This window comes from Aythya fuligula, chromosome 1 (genome assembly GCF_009819795.1).
Source record: "Aythya fuligula isolate bAytFul2 chromosome 1, bAytFul2.pri, whole genome shotgun sequence".
Taxonomy (NCBI): domain Eukaryota; kingdom Metazoa; phylum Chordata; class Aves; order Anseriformes; family Anatidae; genus Aythya; species Aythya fuligula.
The window spans coordinates 118594253-118614532 of NC_045559.1; the positions used below are offsets into that span (position 1 = coordinate 118594253).

The 20280-nt window shown below is 37.6% G+C and overlaps 1 protein-coding gene across 1 annotated transcript in view; it reads left to right on the forward strand.

Annotated features, from left to right (window-relative positions):
- The window catches only part of RPGR (retinitis pigmentosa GTPase regulator), a 47549-nt gene that overhangs the window by 21836 nt on the left and 5433 nt on the right, over positions 1-20280 (forward strand). Inside the window, exons 7-12 of the mRNA XM_032197470.1 lie at positions 486-644; positions 12415-12570; positions 13107-13231; positions 14763-14945; positions 15890-16055; positions 17283-17386. Of these exons, the coding sequence (XP_032053361.1) occupies positions 486-644; positions 12415-12570; positions 13107-13231; positions 14763-14945; positions 15890-16055; positions 17283-17386 (893 nt within the window). The remainder of the gene's footprint in view (positions 1-485; positions 645-12414; positions 12571-13106; positions 13232-14762; positions 14946-15889; positions 16056-17282; positions 17387-20280) is intronic.

The window sequence follows — 20280 nt, forward strand, 5'->3', positions numbered from 1 at the left end:
CACTGTTGTTGGATCTGTAACTCTTTTCTTGTTATCTGGACTTCATGCAATTTCATATCATTTACTCAGCTTTTTTATTTTTTCTCTGTATCTCACAAGAAGAAAGTGTGTATTTTCCATCAAGATTTCTGTTTTAACTGAGACTCTTACGAGTGACTTCAGTTGACATGAATACTGATAACAGAAGGAATAATGACCTCTCTGACATGGGATGTTTATTGTTTTGTTTTTCCCTGGCTATATTCCTTGCAGGCTAAATGCTGTGGTTCATATCTTGTGGAGAGGGTGGTGTTAAAATTTAGCTCCTCCAAGTCCCATTAAGGCATACATACACAGCTATTTGGACATCATACAGATATGTTCAGTTGTCCTGTAAGGTTCATACACTTTTCTGTCTTACTGACTTGTGTCTGCAGCTGTCTAGATTATCCAGAGTTGTTTCTGAGTGCTTTGTGTGAATCCTCTTCTCTTCTGTATTTTCACAGGAGATGGTGAACTCTATACTTTTGGAGAACCTGAGAATGGCAAACTGGGATTATTGCCTGAACAGCTGAAGAACAATAGAGTCCCACAGCCTGTACTGGGAATTATGGAAAAGGTTAATAAGGTTGCTTGTGGTGGAGAACACACAGTAGTGCTTACAGGTAAGGTATTTAATTGCCTTTGTACAGCCCTATAACTTAGTAATCTCAATTTGCTTTAAAGAATGTACATCCCACTGTAAAGTAAGATTCTGTAGTGATGCTAACCAGAAGACCATTGTATATCAAGGAGGTAGAAATCCACATGATGGTTAACCTGAATAAGTGCAGGCCTGCACTGAGCTGTGCTATCCCTTTTGCGGGAGGATAAACTTTGCAAGCTAATTGTAACAGAAAGCTTACAGGCAGCTCCTACTCAGTACCAATGGTTATCTCACCTGAGTGCTTTTGCTTTTATCTAAAACTTCACATTATTATGTGAATGTCATGACAGTGTAAGTGATGAATTGATTTATTTTTTTTTCTTGTAAGAAAACTCTGTAAGAGCTCAATTGACCAAAAGGGATGATCTCATCCCTTTCTGGGGATGGGATCTCTATGGCATTCTGTGCATGATTGAAGGCCCATTCAATTCCATGTAGCGCAGGATTCCCAGCATATGAAGGGATGTAAGACTATTTGTACTAAACTCTTTTTATTTATAGTGTTATCCCTAATAAATAATCCCTAATAAACATCCCTAATAAAATATCCCTAATAAATAGCATTTTAAGAGATACTTACAAGTCTGAGTGCCTTCTTTACTGGGATCCTAACAGGCTAGCACCTCCTACCGCAACACCAATGATCAATGTTTCTTTCTTCTGAGGAGCCTGAAATTGGTGTTGGGAGTGTGGGGAGGAAGCCTTAGATGAAAGCTTCCAATCTGTAGTAAATTTAAATGACAAAGAATATGCGGTGTTTAGAAAGTCACTTTTCAATTAGCTGTTTAAATAGCAAAAAAAATGCACAATCTAGTGGATGCCTAAATGGATTAAATATCTCTTGTAATACAGGCAACACCTGTGACTTCAGGTGAATTCTGTATTAAGGTGAGCAGAATCTTTCACATGTGTGAAATCTAGTACAGATACAGCATATTAAATATATCATACAAGTATATAAAAATCATTGAATAAAACTGTTATATAGTAGTTCACAGAGTTGAATTTATAGTTCTTGGAAGATGAAATATGGTCTATATTACTGTTTTACAAATCTTTTTTAGCACATTTTGAAATATCTCAACCAGCTGATTTGAATGGGAAGTTTTCTCAGTGATTACAGCTATTTCCATCAGTTACAGAGGGTATCAGTGGGTGGGGTAAAATGGCTCATCTCACACCTTTGAGGTGATGCCTGGTACGGTAAGTACCAGAGAAAATGATAGTTAACTACTTTTTGTGCATATAAGAAATACTTTTTAAAGTTTTGGGTGAGTGAGTGAGTAAAGGAAATGGGATGCTATACAGCACTTAAAACACGCCAAGAATGGTACTGTATTTCTAGAAAATTGAATGAGAAACTGAAAAAAATGTTATTTTTAGTATACATTTGTTTGTCATAATTTGATTTGTTGAAATGCATTCACTGGCTGATTGCATAGATGGGTTCAGAGTATGCAAAATAATGTTATGGTTTTAGGAGGTAGGAATTTAGGAGGTTCATAGCCATTGTCAGAACAAAAATTCCTACCATTTGGCCTCAAAATAGCTAAGTGTTTATTTTAAGCATTATTTTATGTGTTTTAATTTAATTATATTTTTTTTGTCAATATGGAGGACTGTTTTAGACAGAAAAAAAAAAGTAATAAGAGAGAAAAGCAATGTCTTTTGTAATCAGCTGTAATACACAAATAGTAAAATGGAAAAGGAAATTTGGAAAGAACAGAGAAATAAGTTAGATCTTTATTATTACATTGAATGTTTCCAAACAGTCTGGACCTAATGAAAATTCAACCTGAACAACTTCAAGAAATGAGACTATAGACATAGTCGATAGACATAGAAATATGCAAGTCTTGAAAATTTCGGAAGGAGGGATGAGGAGTCTAAAGACCCTGAAAATTACAGATCAGTCACTGTAACTTCTTTACTTGTGTAGAAGTGTTGAGACAATTAAACAGCCTGTTCATAAACTACTGGAAGATAATTCAGACAATATTATAAGACCAATACAATTTTCTCCTATCAGAAGGTAATGGCCACTAGATCTTACTATCTTTTGAATTTCATGAGGCTTTTGAATAGCTTTTAACAGGGATTCTCTGGGATCAGGTATGGAACTATAGAGGACTGCACATTGCAAAGAAGTGCTGTTAGTAGTAACATTATAGATATGTAAAAAGAAGCTTTGTGCTGTGGTTTTACCCAGCTGGGCAGTCCCACCACAACTGCTGTTACTCCCTCTCCTCAAAGGGAAAGGGGGAGAAAATATGATCAAAAGGGCTCAAGTGTTGAGATTAACAGGGAGCTCACTAAACAATTATCATCATGGGCAAAACAGTCTCAGTGTAGGGAGATTAATATAATTTATTGCCTATCACTAGCAGACTAGAACAGCGAGAACTAAGAGCAAACCAAAACCACCTATCCACCCATTCACCCTCTCCTACCTCGTCCCCCTGAGCAGCACAGGGGAACAGGAATGGGGGCTGCGGTCAGTCCCTGATGCTTTGTCTCAGCAGCTCTTCAAGCACTGCTCCCACAAGGCTCCATCACATGGGGTCCATCCATCCCCCAGGAGCAAACTGCTCCAGCACGGGTCCCCCACGGGTGGGCGGCAGCTCCCCCCAGACCCCCTGCTCCTGCGGGGGCTCTCCATGGGCCGCAGCCTCCTCCAGACCACATCCACCTGCTCCACGGGGGCTCCTCCACCCATGGGGGGGCTGCAGCGTGGAGATCTGCTCCATGTGGGACCCATGGGCTGCAGGGGGACAGCCTGCTCCACCAGGGGCCTCTCCCTGCACAGGCCGCAGGGGAACTGCTGCTGCCTGCCTGGAGCACCTCCTGCCATCCTTCTGCACTCACCTGGAGGTCTGTAGGGCTGCTTCTCACTCCTCGCTCTCCCAGCCTCTGTGGAACAGCAGAGTTTTTTCCCTGTCTTAAATCAGCTCTCCCAGAGGTTGCAAACATCACTTACTGGCTCGACTCTGGCCAGCAGTAGGTCCCTTTGGAGCCTGCTGACACTGGCCCTTATCTAACATGGGGCAGCTTCTGACCTCTTCTCACAGAGGCCACCCCTGCGGCCCTCCTGCTGCTAAAACCTTGCCACATAAACCCAATACATGTGCAAGACCACCAAGTTTACATTCCACTACATGAAGGACTTTTATGAGTTCTGCTGGGACAGCATGTACATTTTGATCATTGCATTTTTGAAAAGGCATAAAATGATTTGGAGAGTCCGTAGTGAAACAACAGGGATATCAAAGGGTAAGGAAACATACCCTGAGAGGAAAGTTTTAAAAAAGGGGAACCGATTAAGCTAAGAAAGAGAAAACTAAGGAGAGACATGGCACTACTTTTCACTGGCATAAATTCCTCCATAGAAATAAGGTAATGAATTGTTCTCGTGGTGGGATCTCAGAGTAGGACTCTGGTTGCAACACAGGTTAAGTTAGGTAGAATTTTCCTTCATAAGGATGGATACATTTAGAAAACTGGGGCATCTCAGTGGTTGTGGTATCTCTGTGAACAAAGAAGGACGCAGGGTATTATGGAACAGTCAGTCTGCCGTCTCCTTCAGAAAGCATGTTATGTTTTTCTGTAATCTGCTGGCATAGTTCTTTCCATGTTCCCATTACAGCCTTTCTTGTGGCTGTCTTGTTTTAATCTAACCATGTATCTTACTACTGGGAGCTTCAGTAATTCAAAACTTCCCTTCTTCTCCACCTTTCCTTACTATCCTGTTTGAGTTGCCATCTGCCTGTCAAAATTTCTATTCATTGGATTTAATAGTTATAAAATACTATAGAAGCAGGAAAGGGGTGTTTTAAGAGATGAAGGGGTGTTTCATTCAACAGATGATTTCAAAATTATCAGTTTTAGCTTTTATGAATTCCACAACTGTATAGCATGCCTGTAATTAATCTTCTATCAAAATGCAAAAGCTATAAAAACAAGTAGGTTTTGTAAGTCCTTAAATCTGTATTTTGGAAATGCTAAGTAGTCATCTGTTGTCAATCTGGCAGAGTGTCTTCAAGGTTATGAAATCAAAGTTTCTAAAATATAAACTGAAAATCTATCTGGGGGGGATTTTAAGTAATTTGATGTGATATTGTACTGCAAGTCATTGGAGAGAATAAAGGTAGAAGTGATGTGCTGGAAATAGTTATGTGTAATGGTGAGACAAGCTGCAAGATTCTGGGTAAATCAAAACTCCTTTGGGAAGAGTATGAAGAGGAAACAACAGTAGCCAATCTGGGAAATAATGCAAACATTTGTCTACATTTCAAAGGCTTTGTCTCTGTTCTTTCACCAACATACAGTCTCACCCTGGCAGCATTCTGTCATGAAATAAATTTCTTTACATTAAATCAGATTATCATTATTAGGAAAAAAATTACCATAAATTTAAAGCTAGCAAATATATAAATCCTAGCATTATTTTATGGGTTATAAAGTGAAGTTCAGCAGAAAGAATTAGATTATCATTATTGATTTTTTTGACCATAAATCTCAAACCAACCAAAAGATATTTTGTTTTAATGGTATTTCATGTGATAAAATTTCATTAAAACAAATGACTTCTACAGAGATTTTGTAGGAAGATGTAGACCTGGATGATATTTGCATTAGAGTTAAATTTTACAGGAGATAAAAGTAGAACACAGAGGCGAACTATAAATGTCAAAAAAAAAAAAAGAAGAAAACACCATAGTAAATCAGTGTCTTGCTATGTAAGATTTATTTGCCTATGGAAATAGATGATGGAATAGAAGACACATAAGAAATTCAGTGCTGGCTTAGCTGTCAGTTGATGATCAAAGTGCTGAGTGCCAGTAGTTCCAGTTGGGTCAAGAGAAAAAGAAAACGATATCCTCTGACAAAAATGCTTAAAGATTGATAGTTGCTGTGATAAGAGTGAAAGGTCAGACAGAAGATTTTAAATGTAATTCAGCTATTATTATTCAGTGCCTAGTAATGTTATGGAGGAGATTATTCTGGGAGTTACTGAATAACATTTGAATGACAGGACAGTCATTGGTCATAGCCAACACAGGTTCACAAAGGGAAAGTCCTGTTTAACTAGTTCGATTTCCTTTTATGACAAGGTTACCCACCTAGCTGACCAAGGGAAGCCAGATGATGTAATCTTTTTAGATGTTAGCAAAGCTTTCAATACTGTCTCTCACAGTATCCTTATAGAATCATTAAGACCTCCAAGATCATCTGGTCCAACCATCCCCCTACCACCAATACCACTAATATCATCCACTAAACCATATCCCTAAGCACCAGGTCCAATCTTTCCTCGATCACCCCCAGGGATAGGGACTCCACCACCTCCCTGGGCGACCCGTTCCGATGCCTGACTGCTCTTTCTGAGAAGAAATGTCTTCTGATTTCCAACCTAAACCTTGTGTGGTGCAACTTGAGGCCATTTCCTCTTGTTCTAACTCTAGTTATTTGCAAGAAGAGGACAACCCCCAGCTCCCCACAATTTCCTTTCAGGCAGTTGTAGAGAGCAATGAGGTCTCCCCTGAGCCTTCTCCAGACTAAACACCCCCAGTTCCCTCAGCCGATCCTCACAGGACTTGTGCTCCAGGCCCTTCACCAGCTGCATAGCCCTTCTCTGGACATGCTCCAGGGCCTCGATGTCTTTCTTGTAGCGAGGGGCCTTGTGGACAAAACATCCAGCATACAGCTAGGCAAGTATATAATACGATGGGCGAACAATTGGTGCACAGTTGGAAGTCAAAGGGCTATAATAACTGAGGTTACATTTAAATGGGGACAGACAGTCACTAGTGGGGTTCCCAAAGACTGTTTTAGGGGCAGTTCTCTTCAGTGTTTTTATTAATCATTCGGACACGGGACTCAACTAACTAATACTAAACATGCTAAGTAAGTTTGCAGATGATACTAAATTAGGTGTTGACTCCCTCAACAGGGAAGTGTAGAGGGGGCTTGCCAAGAGATTTTGACAAGTGAGAGGGCTGGGCAATCACCAGCTGTATGAAATTTAACGAGACCAAGAACAGGATTCTGCTCCCAGGATGAGGCAATCCTGGATACATGTACAGACTGGGGGATGAGAGGCTGTAACACAGCCCTGTGGAAAGGGATCTGGAGGTTCTGGTTGATGGCAAATTGAATACAAGTCAACAGTGTGTCCTGGCAGCCAGGAGGGCCAACCATCCCCTGGGGTGCATCAGGCACAGCACTGCCAGCCAGTCAAGGGAAGGGATCATCCTGCTCTGCTCTGTGCTGGTGCGGCCTCACCTCCAGTACTGTGTGCAGTTTGGGGCACCATGGTATAAAAAGGATATAAAACTATTAGAGAGTGTCCAAAGGAGGACTACAAAAATGGTGAAGGGTCTAGCGGGCAGCATGTATCAGGAGCAGCTGAGGTCACTCTGTTCAGCCTAGAGAAGAGACAGCTTAGGGGTGACTTCATAGCAGCTTGCAGCTCCCTCACGAGGGGAGCGGAGGGGCAGGCACTGAATTCTGCTCACTGGTGACCAGCGACAGGACCCAAGGGAATGGCATGGGGCTGTCAGGGGACGTTCAGGGTGGATGTTAGGAAAAGGTTCTTCAGTGACAGGGTGATTGGGAACTGGTGCAGGCTCTGCTCAGTCAAGGCACTGAGCCTACTGGAGGTCAAGAAGCATTTGGACAACACTCTCAGGCATACAGTTTATTTTTTGGTAGTCCTGTGTGGAGCCATGGGTTGGACTTGATGATCCTTGTTGCTCCCTTCCAATTTGGGGTATTCTTAAATCTATGATCCTGTCATTAAATAGGCTACAGCTATGAAATTCTGCCTCAGGCACTTTGAACAAAAGAGTAAAGTTAATAGAAATATCTAAAACGAAAGGTGCATTGTCAGTGGTGTTGACATACAGAAATTTTTCTGACTCAAACTTGTGAAAAGTATTTGGGAAACAAGCTATATAGGGCCTCTGAAACCATTTAAAAAGTGAGTGTAGTATACATGCATTTTAGGCTTTGCACCATAAAGTCAACATGGAATATGTACTAGAGTGTGTGTTGCATCCCAAGATGAAGTGGTATGACCACAAATTCAAAATTCTGAAGAGGGATATAGCTTCAAAGAGCCTCAGAAACATTTATATCTCTTTTAAGCTCAGTTTCTTAAATTAATAAATTCCTAAACTTCCAATTTTGCAGAAATCCTGAATTTCATGTCATGTACAAATGGGTACTGCTTGGCTTTAGTAACACCATGTATGCTGATACAGTTTTCAGCTTTCCAGGGTCTTTCCAGTTTTTCGGGGTGTGCCATTTCAGTCTTAAACAGTAAGGAGTGAGTGTCTGGTTATTGTATATTCTTCTGTTTCATCTATCTCATTTAACATAGGAATAAGATAGGAGCAAATGTCATAGGGAGAAATTGTTGTACATCTTTGTTCGTTTCTTGTCATCAGTTCTACTTAGGGATCATCAAATTAGGAGAAAGCATAATCCAGTTATTTTATTGAGTATGAGACAAGTTTCTTCCTGACTCTCATGCATAATTAGTCTATTCCAAAGCACTTCATTTGATTTCTTTCTTATGACTGTCTTATCTACTCTATTGGTAATTTTACATGGTAAGAACCATTGTTATCTGGGTTATTAAATCAAACTGCTGTTTGGAATCTCTCCAGCAATGTATTGGAGTAAATGGTAGAGCCTAAACTGGAAAATAATTGATTTTGTGGTCTGAAATTCCAAAACGGGAAACTTTTTTTTTCCAGAGAACAAAAAATTAAATACCGCTATTACTTGGTAACAGTAGTAAAGGGGAAAAAATGAAAAGAAAATGAAAAAGAAAAAAAACTAAAACTTTTTAAATATACAAGGCTTTAGAGATTTTTAATATAGGATTGGGTAACATCTTCTCTACAACTCCTATTGTTAATTCTTCCTTTACTATTTGCATTTGTTCCAGAGAATAAACAGAAGAACAGTTAAAATTCAGTTGCTGCAAAAGTTTTCTCTCTTTATAGCAGCACAATCTTACTCATTTCATAACGGTCTTAGCAGCCAGTTCATGAAGCTCATATCCTCATTTCAGATGATTTCTTTCATTCAGACTAAAACAACTGTTATCCATGATTCTTGCCAAAGCTTCCTACCAAAAATGGAAGCTGTTGGTACCATCACCTTGAAAAGAAATGAGAGCGCAGCAATCCCAACTTGTGTACTTTTTCAATAAAGCCTTTTAAAAAGTAGCATGAAAGCAACTTGTGAATCTAGAAGCTGGAGAAGAAACAGATGATTGGGAGTGGCCTCAGTGTTTTGTTTTTTTTTTCAAATGATGACAGGTCTTCTGGGAATAATCCTCTCTATAAAAGGATACACTACCTCCTTTTATTCTCTGAAGGGAGGGAAAGCAAAGATATCTCTTCAAAGGAAAGAAGTGAAGCAGTTCTTGGAGAATGGGTCACTTGACATTACAATACAACACATTAGTTTGTTAGCATGTAAAATGATGGATTTTTTTATCTTCTGTCTTAAGGTCTTTTAAAAAGAAAAGGAAGTCAAGATACCCTTTTGAAAGAGAATGAGAAGGATGAAAAAGCTCTACCTTTTTATGACAGAACTGAGAGACTGTTCAAACTGTATAGGATTATCGAGATTTTTCAAACAGTTCTTAAGTCTGCATACTATTGATACGGAAATCTCCAAATCCAATTATGAGCTGTGGTAAAACTGAGTATTATGTCAACAGCTGATTTTTACGGTAACATTTTTCTGCATAAGCTGTTCAAAAATAAAGCTATAGTAAGACTGAATAGCCCATTGACAGAGTAATAGTAATAACGTTCAAGGGAAATGAAGACATATGGAGATCTGTGAGCATAACTGTTTTTGTTATTCTTCTGCACATTTTTAACTTTGTATGTAGCCTTAAATGTGTAGCAAGGAATGCATGGATCTTGGAGACTCTTGAAGCTCCTTCAGTTCTTTCAGCAAATAGCATGTGTTAAAATATATACACATACATTTTTGCCTAGGACTATTAAATTTATAGTGACAACTGTCATTGAGATTGAAGAGCTCTTATGTACTCCAGAAGAAGCTTGTAAAGGTGGAAACACAAGTTCAGGATGGAGTTCAGCTCTGTCATTTGCTCACAAAGTCTGTGAGATTGCTTTGCTACAGACTCCTGTTTATCCCCACTTCTGCTAAGTGGAATTATTACTGAGGTTAGGCCTCGCTTTTGCACAAGAGATGAATCGTTTAAGAACGGTGCAAGGTTTTTGCCTTTCTATACCTTGATAATGGACTAATAAGCAAATTTTAAGAGGAGCAAAATTTAGGTGCCTGTGGTATATAGAGGCAGAAGAGGAATTCATTTTTCTTATGAAGGTACTCTGAACTGGTTTTGGATTGATCTCTTCTCCTCATTGACAGTAGCACTGGGGGAAGAAAATAGTATCCTGTACTTTTGAAGTTAACATCCTAAACACCAATGCCTCTAGAGGTCTTGCTTGTTTTATGAAAAAGGCATTGCATATCGCAACCCAAGATTAAAGATAATACGAAAACACTCCAACTTCACTCAAAATAATTATGTGAATCAGATAGAGACAAATATTTTGAAAATTACAAGAGTTTCTGGTTTTCAAAGAAGTAAGACAAATAGCATAGTTTTAAATAGGATTTATGGAATCAGCCATCCTGAGAAAGCTGTTTACTGAAATGAAGATTAGACTTCTTCAGTTCACTTACAGTCAGGTGTCTTTCAGGGGTCATTTACTGATTCTTATCCAGAAAGTCAAAATGTCACAGAAAAATTCTGATTGTTTAAAGATCCCCAGAGATGCTCAGTGCTTTCTTACACTGCAATTTCCAGTAGAGGGAGCTTTGCTATTATATTTAGTAGAAAAATGACTTTGATGAGTATTTTGCATCTCCAATCTGAAATAGTGTGAAACCATTTTTTTTTAATTTTTTTTATTTTGTGATGCAAATTTGTGACATCTTCATATTGAAAAATTTTGAAAGGGGCAGAAAGGACAAACTGTTTTCTAAAAAGAAAATTTCCATATTTAGTATTGCAGTATTTCATCATAGTTCCTCTGAAACTGGAGTTCAGTATAAAGCAGTAAGTGTGCTACTGTGGTGGTAATATCAAATCTGCTCCATTCTCTGCTTTCTCTTTCCCTGAAGGTAGTGAAAGATTAGTTTGGAGTGAATGGTAACATAATTTGTTTTTAATATTTCTGCGGTTTGTTGCTGGTCCAAGAACAACAGCAAAAGAGTTGCACAGAATAAATTACTTTTGTGGCACTGACGCTTACTTGGCTATTCCAGTGACCTTCTGTCCTTGACTCAAAATGCTCAAAAAGGAAAGATTCTCCTTTGATTCTTTTTTCACACATTCAGCTGTAAATGCCTATTCCTGTCTTGTTCTTGAAGATGCTGAAGTTTTTGGTGTGATGGCATCCATGTGGCAAGAGCAGGCATGCTCTGCACTGTGTTCATACTAATGATGTAAGGATATATTGCTCCCAACTCACAGTACTGTTTGCTTGAGGTAGGATATTTTTTTTTTGTCCTTTCCAATCCTTCACAGATTTTCATTAAGTTTTTACAAGTTTTAGTTAGTATTTTTCTAGCTTTTCCTTTGTTGCCTACGTGCAGAAAAACAACAACAACAACAAAAACAAACACAGAACAAACAAACGAGCAACTAAATAAAAACAAACAAGCAAAACCACACAGGAAGTAAAATTACAAGAATGTCTTCCCAAAAATACGTAGTCTTTGAGTTTCTCATTTCATGCATCACCTCATCAAGATTTCTAAGCTTCTCAATCATCTCCTGTTGTGATGGAATGCAAGGGATGGACACACCAACAATCATTACTGTCTTGGAGAACATCACATTCTTTTTCCTGGCACAGACAGTCCATTAAATGGAAAAAATATAAACGTGGAAAGATTATTGTTCTGTAACAAGATAACATAGTTATAATGTTCTCTGTATTTCATGCTGGGTTGATTCAGTAGCCAAAGACAATACTGAAACCTCTTCCGTTATTGTTCCAGGATCTTCTTCCACACATATCAGTTGTGTTTTAAAGAGGTCTGTTCTATTACATTTGGGGTCATACAGTGTATATGTAGGTAACCAGAATTTAAGATTAGACTATTGTACTTGAAAATGCACTAAACATAGTGGTCTTGAGTTAATTGTGGTGCATGAACTCCCATAAAATTTTGCATTGGCTAATATTATGTGTACATGTGGTCTGGATTGTTTGCAGTTATGTTAAAAATATTCAATACTGAACCATTCAAAATTATTTCCTGCATATTGTTGCCTCTTTTCTACTTTATTTTGTTATTAACTGATAAATTTAATCGTTTAGGTGGTATTTTTTTTAATTGCTAAAACAGTGCTTTTTAGCGCTGATGTCATTTGGCTTTCATTCTGCTAATAGAAAGCAGGTTATAATATATCATAGAATCACTGAATGGGTTGGTTTGGAAGGAACCTTCAAGACCACCTGGATCCACCCCCCTGCCATGGGCAGGGACACCTCTCACCAGACCAGGCTGCCCAAAGCCCCATCCAGCCTGGCCTTGAGCACCTCCAGGGATGGGGCACCTACAGCTTCTCTGGGCAGCCTGTGCCAGTGCCTCACCACCCTCTGAGTAAAGAATTTCCTGTAGCAGCATATTTATTGTTAACTTTGCCTGTACATTTTCAGAGACAGATGTATATACTTTCGGACTTGGACAGTATGGGCAGCTGGGACATGGCACTCTTGTTTTTGAAACTTCAGTACCAAAGTCTGTGAAACACTTGAGGAGACGTAAAATACATAATGTTACATGTGGGGAAAATCACACTGCTGTAATAGCAGGTATGTATGTGAAAAATTCAGAAATGCACTTGTAGTTTCTCTGTGCTGTTAAAGCTTTTGTTATAAAATGAGTAGTAGAAGAAGACGTTGCAAATGTACTGGTTTCTAAAGGTTAAGGAGTTAGTGACAAATTCAGATTCAATATTAGGAATTTGAGATTCACAACCATGCATAGTTTTGTATACAACATCTCCTGGAGAATTGTAACCTCATAATCATGTGTTGCTAACAAGTATGCTTGTTTAGAAGCCTTTTTTGTTTTTTTTTTTTGCTACACAGTTTCAATCCTATTGTTTCATTTTTTTCCCCCAAATGTCTAGACTAACTCTAATCTTAGCCAGTTCTTTGTCTGAAAAAATACGTACTTTTAGATCATATTCATCTGTTGAGAATCTAAAAATAATTGTTCAGTTTTTGCTTTGGGAAGAGAAAAACTCCTTACTTGCATGGCCTGTTACTTTGTTCGTAATGTTTTTGTCCTGTTTTTCTGTTGAATCTTTGTTGTTAATAACATCTTTTTTTTTTTCTACATGCAGAGAATGGCCTCATGTTTACTTTTGGAGATGGGCGACACGGCAAGTTGGGCCTTGGAGAAGAGAATTTTGCGAATCAGTTTGACCCCGCTCTGTGTTCTAATTTTTTGAGTTTCACAGTCCTTTTGGTAAAACATTTTGTCATGCTTCTCAGACATCAAGATGTTTAGATTCTTATGAAATGTTATTAGTGAGAGCTGAAATCTCATTATAGAACGATTTTTTCCTGCAACGTTTAATTAGTTGATAGCCTAGATAAGAGAATTCTCAGGAATAACCTTATCAATGACTATAAATACCTGAAGGGAGGGTGTGAAGAGGAAGGAGCCAGGCCGTTTTCAGTGGTGCCTAGTGCCAGGATAAGAGGCAGTGGGCACAAACTAGAACACAGGAGGATCCCTCTGAACATCAGAAAGCACTCCTGTGCTGTGTGGGTGATGGAGCACTGGCATAGGTGGCTCAGAGAGGTTGTGGGGACTCCCACCTTGGAGATCTTTAAGAGCTGTAGGACGTGGGCCCTGGGCAACCTGCTCTAGGTAGCCCTTGTTTGAGCAGGGCGATGAAGTAGGTTACCTCCTGAGGTCCCTTCCAACCTCGACCATTCAGTGATTCCATGATAACACAAAGGGAAACACAAAAAGGACATTGTTTTTGCTTATCGCATACACCTTTAGTTTGGAATGTGTTTCTTTGGACTACACATATAGGCTGTTTCAGGGGATTTTATTCAGTAGCACTGGGCTATAGTGTTTTAGTCTGTAAAGCCGGTAGTAGTCATAAAAGAAAATACTAGTTTCTTTTTGGTTTTGGCAGTTGGGGTGGGGGAGGCTGAGAAGGACACTAAATCTTCTCTGAAAACACCAGAATGATATCTATTTAAATATCTATTTAATTTTAATGATTATTTGTACAGTGGGATATTTGTAAAATCTTCAGATTTTTATTATTATTATTTATTTTTTTTGCAATCCATATGGGATGAGAAACGAGAAGTACTCTTTTCTTTTTAAGAGCATTATTCGTATATATGTCCTGGGGTTTTTAAGAAATAAACATAATAGAATTGCCAACATGAAAAATGCAAACATTACTAGAGGTTGAGCAAAATTTGAGACTTAAGTACATGGCTTTCAGTGCTGTTTGTTTACAGGACATAGAGTTTAATAAAGTTTTGTCAGAAATGGTACAGCTTTTAAACTTTTTTAAAAGGGAAACCTCTGAGCAATAATACCTTGTCTATTCGAGGTTGTAGGACTTTACATTACATTTTGTGGATATTGTAATAAAATACCTGGGTTTATATTACTGTAGTTATCTGTTGTCTACATTTGGCTCACTGAAAATAATTAGCAACAGTCCTTTGAAAATCAGTGGAAATATCTTTTTTTTTTTTTTTTTCTGTATCAGTAGTTTCTTAGCCTTACCTAATGTGTTGTTGAATGCAAATATATTGTATGTTAGTGAGGAAAAATGAACATAGATCATTAGTCATTAATAATCATAATTATGTACTTTTATTTAACTAAAGCAACTAGATTTGAAGTAACTTAGTATCGCTTACTTTTGTTTTAGTTTTCTTATGATCTAAGTCCCTGGGGATGAGATCCTTGTTTATATTCTTGCAAATGAAATAATCAGAACTTTGTTTTGCTGCTGTAGGTGGCTTGTGGTGGTTGTCACATGCTTGTTTTTGCTACTCCGAGACCTAAAGAATCTGAAGAAATACTCTTAGAAGATTTATATGAGAGCCGTTTGATTGCTACTATCTCTAACGTGAGTGGAGAGTCACTAGTAACAAACACCTTACAACTAACATCAGCACGAATGCGACGTCGAGAGAGGGTAAATTGAGAGTTGTTGAGAGTTGCTGTACTTTTTGTGGGAAACAGTCACTTTTTAAACTGAAGTAGCAGCATATACTCAGCAAACAAATGTATCTCATTCAAATATGTGTTTAATTTTAATGTGTAAAAAGAAGAATGAATATCCACCCTCTTCCCAAAATTGATGTAGGTAAAAACATAGCTATTGGCCAGATTTTGCTTGTTTATGCGTATGAAAAGCACTCCAATTGGGCTTGTATTTTTTTAATTCTAAAATATGTATTCTGTTCCTTTGCATTTTTCAAAATATCTTAGAAATACAATTAAATAAGAAAGAATCTGACTCCTTTTGATGTTTCCTCTGAGTCCTGGATAGATTGAGCAAGTTTATAGCTTATACATTTTCAAAGAGAATCTCTCATTATCGTCTTAAAACAATCTTAAGATCCTCTTGCTACTTGCAACAGTGTTTCTTCTCCTTTATTTCCAGCTACATATTGCATGTGTTTTCCTTGAGCAGCACAGTGAGATGGTCATCTCACTTTCCTGTCTGAAATCCAGCTCAACCACAAAAACACAACAGAATACTTTCCTTTATTTTGTAAAAATGTAGTGATGCTGTGGATCAAATACCTCAATGCAATTGAGAAACAAGTATTTTTATTTTAAATAAAAATAAAAGTTCTCTTTCTTCTTTTTCTATATTTTAAGACTGCTTGAGATTATTGTGTAGAAACCATCTCAAATATCCCATTATACATCTCTCCAATTTTTAGGATTACAAATAATCAATATGTTCAAGAAATCAAGTTTATACTTGTATAACAAAGTTAGAATGGTATATCATCAAATGAACGAAAACATCATTCTTATGTACGGGAGGTTACTTATGTTTAATTTTTCTACCCTTATCTTAAGGATTTTCTCAATATATGTTTTGTTTTTTTTTTTAATGTTCTAAAGGAAAGGTCACCAGAACAGTTGATTCGAATGTCACGAACTCTGCCTCCACTGGGAGATCATTTCTTAAAATCTTCATTGCACGTGTCTAGCAACACCACCCCGCTCTGTTTCTCTGCAACAAGTCATCCTAAAGCTGTGCCTGTGGAGGAGAGACATCATGAAAAAGGTGAATTGTCACCACATTTTGCTACTCTTTTCTGAGAATTAATGAGTGTTTGGCAGAATACAGACACAGGAGTTGAGAAATATGTACAAGAAATGGCCTCAAACTTGGTTCATGTTTGGAAAATGTGCATAAAGATTTAGAGAAGGGATGAGTGAAGGAAAAACAATGCTCAGATTGTGGTTCCTGTGCTTATAGAAATACAAGCTTATAGGAATACAACTTTATAAAAAGATCAGTAACCACTTTCTCTGTTGTCATGATGAAAAAGAATTACAGAGAAAAAGTGATTAGGAAACATCTTAAAGACTCAGGGAGGTTTAACAGAGACCTTGGATAAGAAAAGAGGTATACTAATTCATACAGAAGCTTTCTTCCTCCTTTGGAAATGAAAAGTACTGTTCACTTTTTGTGGTCTAATATAATAAGGGCTTGGAATATCCTACCTAGTGCCAAAACCTGGGTAACAGTGATGGATATTGTGCTGGACTTGTGCACAGGTTCTCTAGAGCAGTACAGGAGTTATCTGAGTTCCTTGGGGTGTGTAATTTCCTGGAAGAAGGAATGCTGAAGAGTGCAGAATGCAGTGTTTCATGTAAAAATTAGTTCAGATTGATTGGACAGTCAAATCCAATTTAACAGTAATTAATTCAGCTAAAATTAAAACTATTATTAGTAGAGTTACTAGCATGTCTATAGTGGTTCCAGGAAAGCATTGCAGTGAAATTTGAAGTGCATTTAGAGTCTTCTGAGGTCCAAAACCTAGGATTTTGTGCCATAAGAAAATAGTAATACACGTAATGAACCCGAGAATGTAGGTACATTTTCATAATGCTGCGTTGGAGTTACTAAACTCACTCTCCATCCTCTACACAGGTAATGTGCAATGTAGGTAATATGACTGCAGATAATTTACTGTAATTGCTACACTATTATTGACAGATTATCCAAAAAAAAAAGCTTTGTTCCTTGTAACATTTATCCTTTGAAAGCCTGCAGAAATGGTCAGAGATCGGCAGTGCACTGAGGCTAGATTTTTGAGCTACCATTAATGTTAATACTGATCAAAATGAGGTGGAAGTGTTTCTGCTGTGTCTTAGGTTGGGAGGATGAGGAATCTCAGAACTTCAGCCCAATGTTAGTAAAATACCAGTAATCTCTCTTTTACAAGAATAGGCTGTACTGCTTGATATATATCACTTACTCAGATGGTATTTGTTTACCTTGAAGAAAAGAATCATCAAAAAGATGAACCTGGTGAAGGCTCTGCAGAAGATTCAGATAATGAAAATAAAGACAGAAACCTTGGAGATACAACTGACATCCTAAACATGGTAATATATTCCACTAATGAATCTGTGAGTTGATTGCTTTTGTGCAGGGGGACAACGCAGATAAGTCACGTTTCAAGTTCTAGTACAGAACTTTTGTGTAGCACAGAACTTCATATGTGGCATGAAGAAGTAATGACATACTATTAAACAAGCATACATTTCATGTCATCGTTATACAATGAAAACATTTATTTTCCTTTTCCAAGTGATATTTTATTATGACATTGAAGCAGTTGTTACCACAACCCCTCCCAACACTCTGCTCTGGATATCAGAAAGAAAAGGAGAAGAGCACTGGATACCCCATAGTGATCTCTATCTCTGAACTTCTTCCTCTTGATGATTTCCAGGAGAGAGAACTGCAGGAAGAGAAACAGATCTCTCTGTTCCTCAGAGAGCTTTTTTAGTATAGGTGGAACATATTAGAGGGAAGACCAAAATGGAGACAGTTTGATTATTTGGTGATCCTCAAGCATGTTCCCAGATATTTTTCTTATTTAAAAACTGTTCACCTTATCACTTGTGCATCTTCCCAAAACATTTTATTCTCTCAGCAGGTAGGGCATATCCTGACCTTAACCCAGTGCAGCAGAAAGAGAGTTTTTGTTTTCCTTCAGTGGAATGTAAACAAATGTGCAAATCACTGTGGACTCAGCTCAAGATATCTTGTCAGTTGTACTGGGGGGATTGCACATTTTACAGGAATTTGTTTGTACTTAACAAGTACTTAGTAATTTAACAATCTGTGCATACCATATAAACTTAGAAAACTTCGTTTACAAGAAAAAATTGTTTTCAGATGTGATGAACAACATGGCTTTAATTAATTTACTGAGACATAACATCGCACCCTTTATATAATGGACTTCTTTCCCCTTTTTATTTTTGTATCCATTATGAGCCAGTTTCAAAATATCAGAATGAAACAGTAGATTTGAAAAACATTTGTCAGGTAAACTTGTCAACATAAAAAAACAAAACCAATTGATCTTCATGAATTTAAATGAAAGTAAGCTGTTACAGCATAGATGTTTAATTTTTTCTAAACTGTGGAAACATATTTTGTTGACCAGTGTTTGAGCAGGAAAAGCCTTTAATGGCATGTTGATGATAAAGTTCTGGAAGTCAGAAACCAGAACTATCCATGCCCATTGTCTTGAAAAAGAATATGGTGGTTAAAGCATAAGCAGTTAGCTATCAGCTGCAGAGAGTATATTCTACTCATTTATAGTATATGGGAAAGAATGGCAAGAATCTCACTGTTCTTGCCCACCTAGTAGCATTCTTCATTGCCTTGCCTTTTATATTTTTCTTGCTGAGACAAAGATAAAGGCATCAGATTACAATGAAAAAATCTGCTATAGTGTTTCTTTGAACATGTTCTTTCAAGGCTGTGGAATCAAACTGGATGTTAAGCGGAAGGCTGGGATGCTAAGGTAGTAAAGTGTTCAATTTGTAACCACAACTTCACACTGGGTGGGAAGTGGATATAAAATGTGCTTGTGGGCACTAAAAGAAGGCATGTAGTTTTCAGTCTCCATAGTCTCCAATATAGACATATAAGCTGCTTACCACTCTCACTCTTTGTAAGAAATAAATGAAGGAGTGGGTATAAAATATATGAGTTTGAATAATCATACAGACTTCTTCTCAACCTGGCTATGCAATAGTATAACAGTGGTCATATGCCATGATGGTGCTGTGCTTTGCATTTCTCACACTTCTCAAAAGCTGTGTGCATTCCCGATTTAATCAAATAGCACCGCTTCTTCAGATTTTAACTTACTAGTAATGTCATAATTGAAATAGCAGTTGTAAATTTAAAAGAAAACTTACTCTGATTACAGTTTTTGACTACAACTTTGCTTTGCTTATTCGGGGGCTCAACAGTTCTTCACTGCAAGATCCAGCATTTTCTCAGAAGCCTTTTTCTGAAGAAGTCTGATTGTCCCTTAGAGTGTTGGTAGCTGGAAAAGTAACAGTTATGATGGAAGATGGTGCTGCCTAGTCATTTCTCTTGTTCAGGTCTCCTTTTGCCTCCTCTGCTCTTCAGAGGAGCAACTCACTGTCCTTTCAGCCAAGAACCAGATGACCTGAAAAGGCAAATTACCTGATCCCTTTCCTTCACTGGAGAAATGATTAATTTGGCAACTGTTTTAAAGAGGAAGTGCCAGTTGATGCAATATGCTTATGTATATGAGAACAGAAACAAAGCACTAACCTTCAGGTAGTGAAAATCTGCAGCCCACATAGTATTAATAATTGTCTGAACATAAGAATCTATGATTTTATTAATTTTTTAATTAAGTAAGCTTATTTACGAAATGTATGTTCCAAAGAGGCCCTGCCATTTTGCTGTCAGCAAGAATGTAATTAGCATATAGAAGTAGGTATAAGTTTCTGTTAATCAAATTTTCCTCTACTTGTTGGGGTGCTTTCACATTTTTAACATGTATGAAAGTGTTTACTGGTTAGATGTGTATCATCTAGTGACAACACAATGAGAAAATTGATAAATAATAAGTTTAAAATCAGTATTTTAATCTCTAGCTCAGGGATTTTTAAAGTGCTTTTTGACTCAAAAGTTATCAGCTAAATAAAAGCAATAGACTAAGTTCATATAACATTTAGAAGCCTAACCTAAAGACAAACATTTACCTATCTTCCTTACCGAATGAGAATGGTAAGGATACACAGGAACCTTTTTAAATGTTATACTGCATATTTCCTTTGAAATAGTGTGAAGATTTAAGTTCCTTTACAGAAACTATAGCTTTCATTTAACTAGCAATGTAGTTGGCAAGCATGAGGCTTGAAAAATAGTCTAAGATTCTCCAATGAAAAAGTTTTTTGAAAATGTTGATACGATGTCATTGTGCAACCCTTCCTTACTA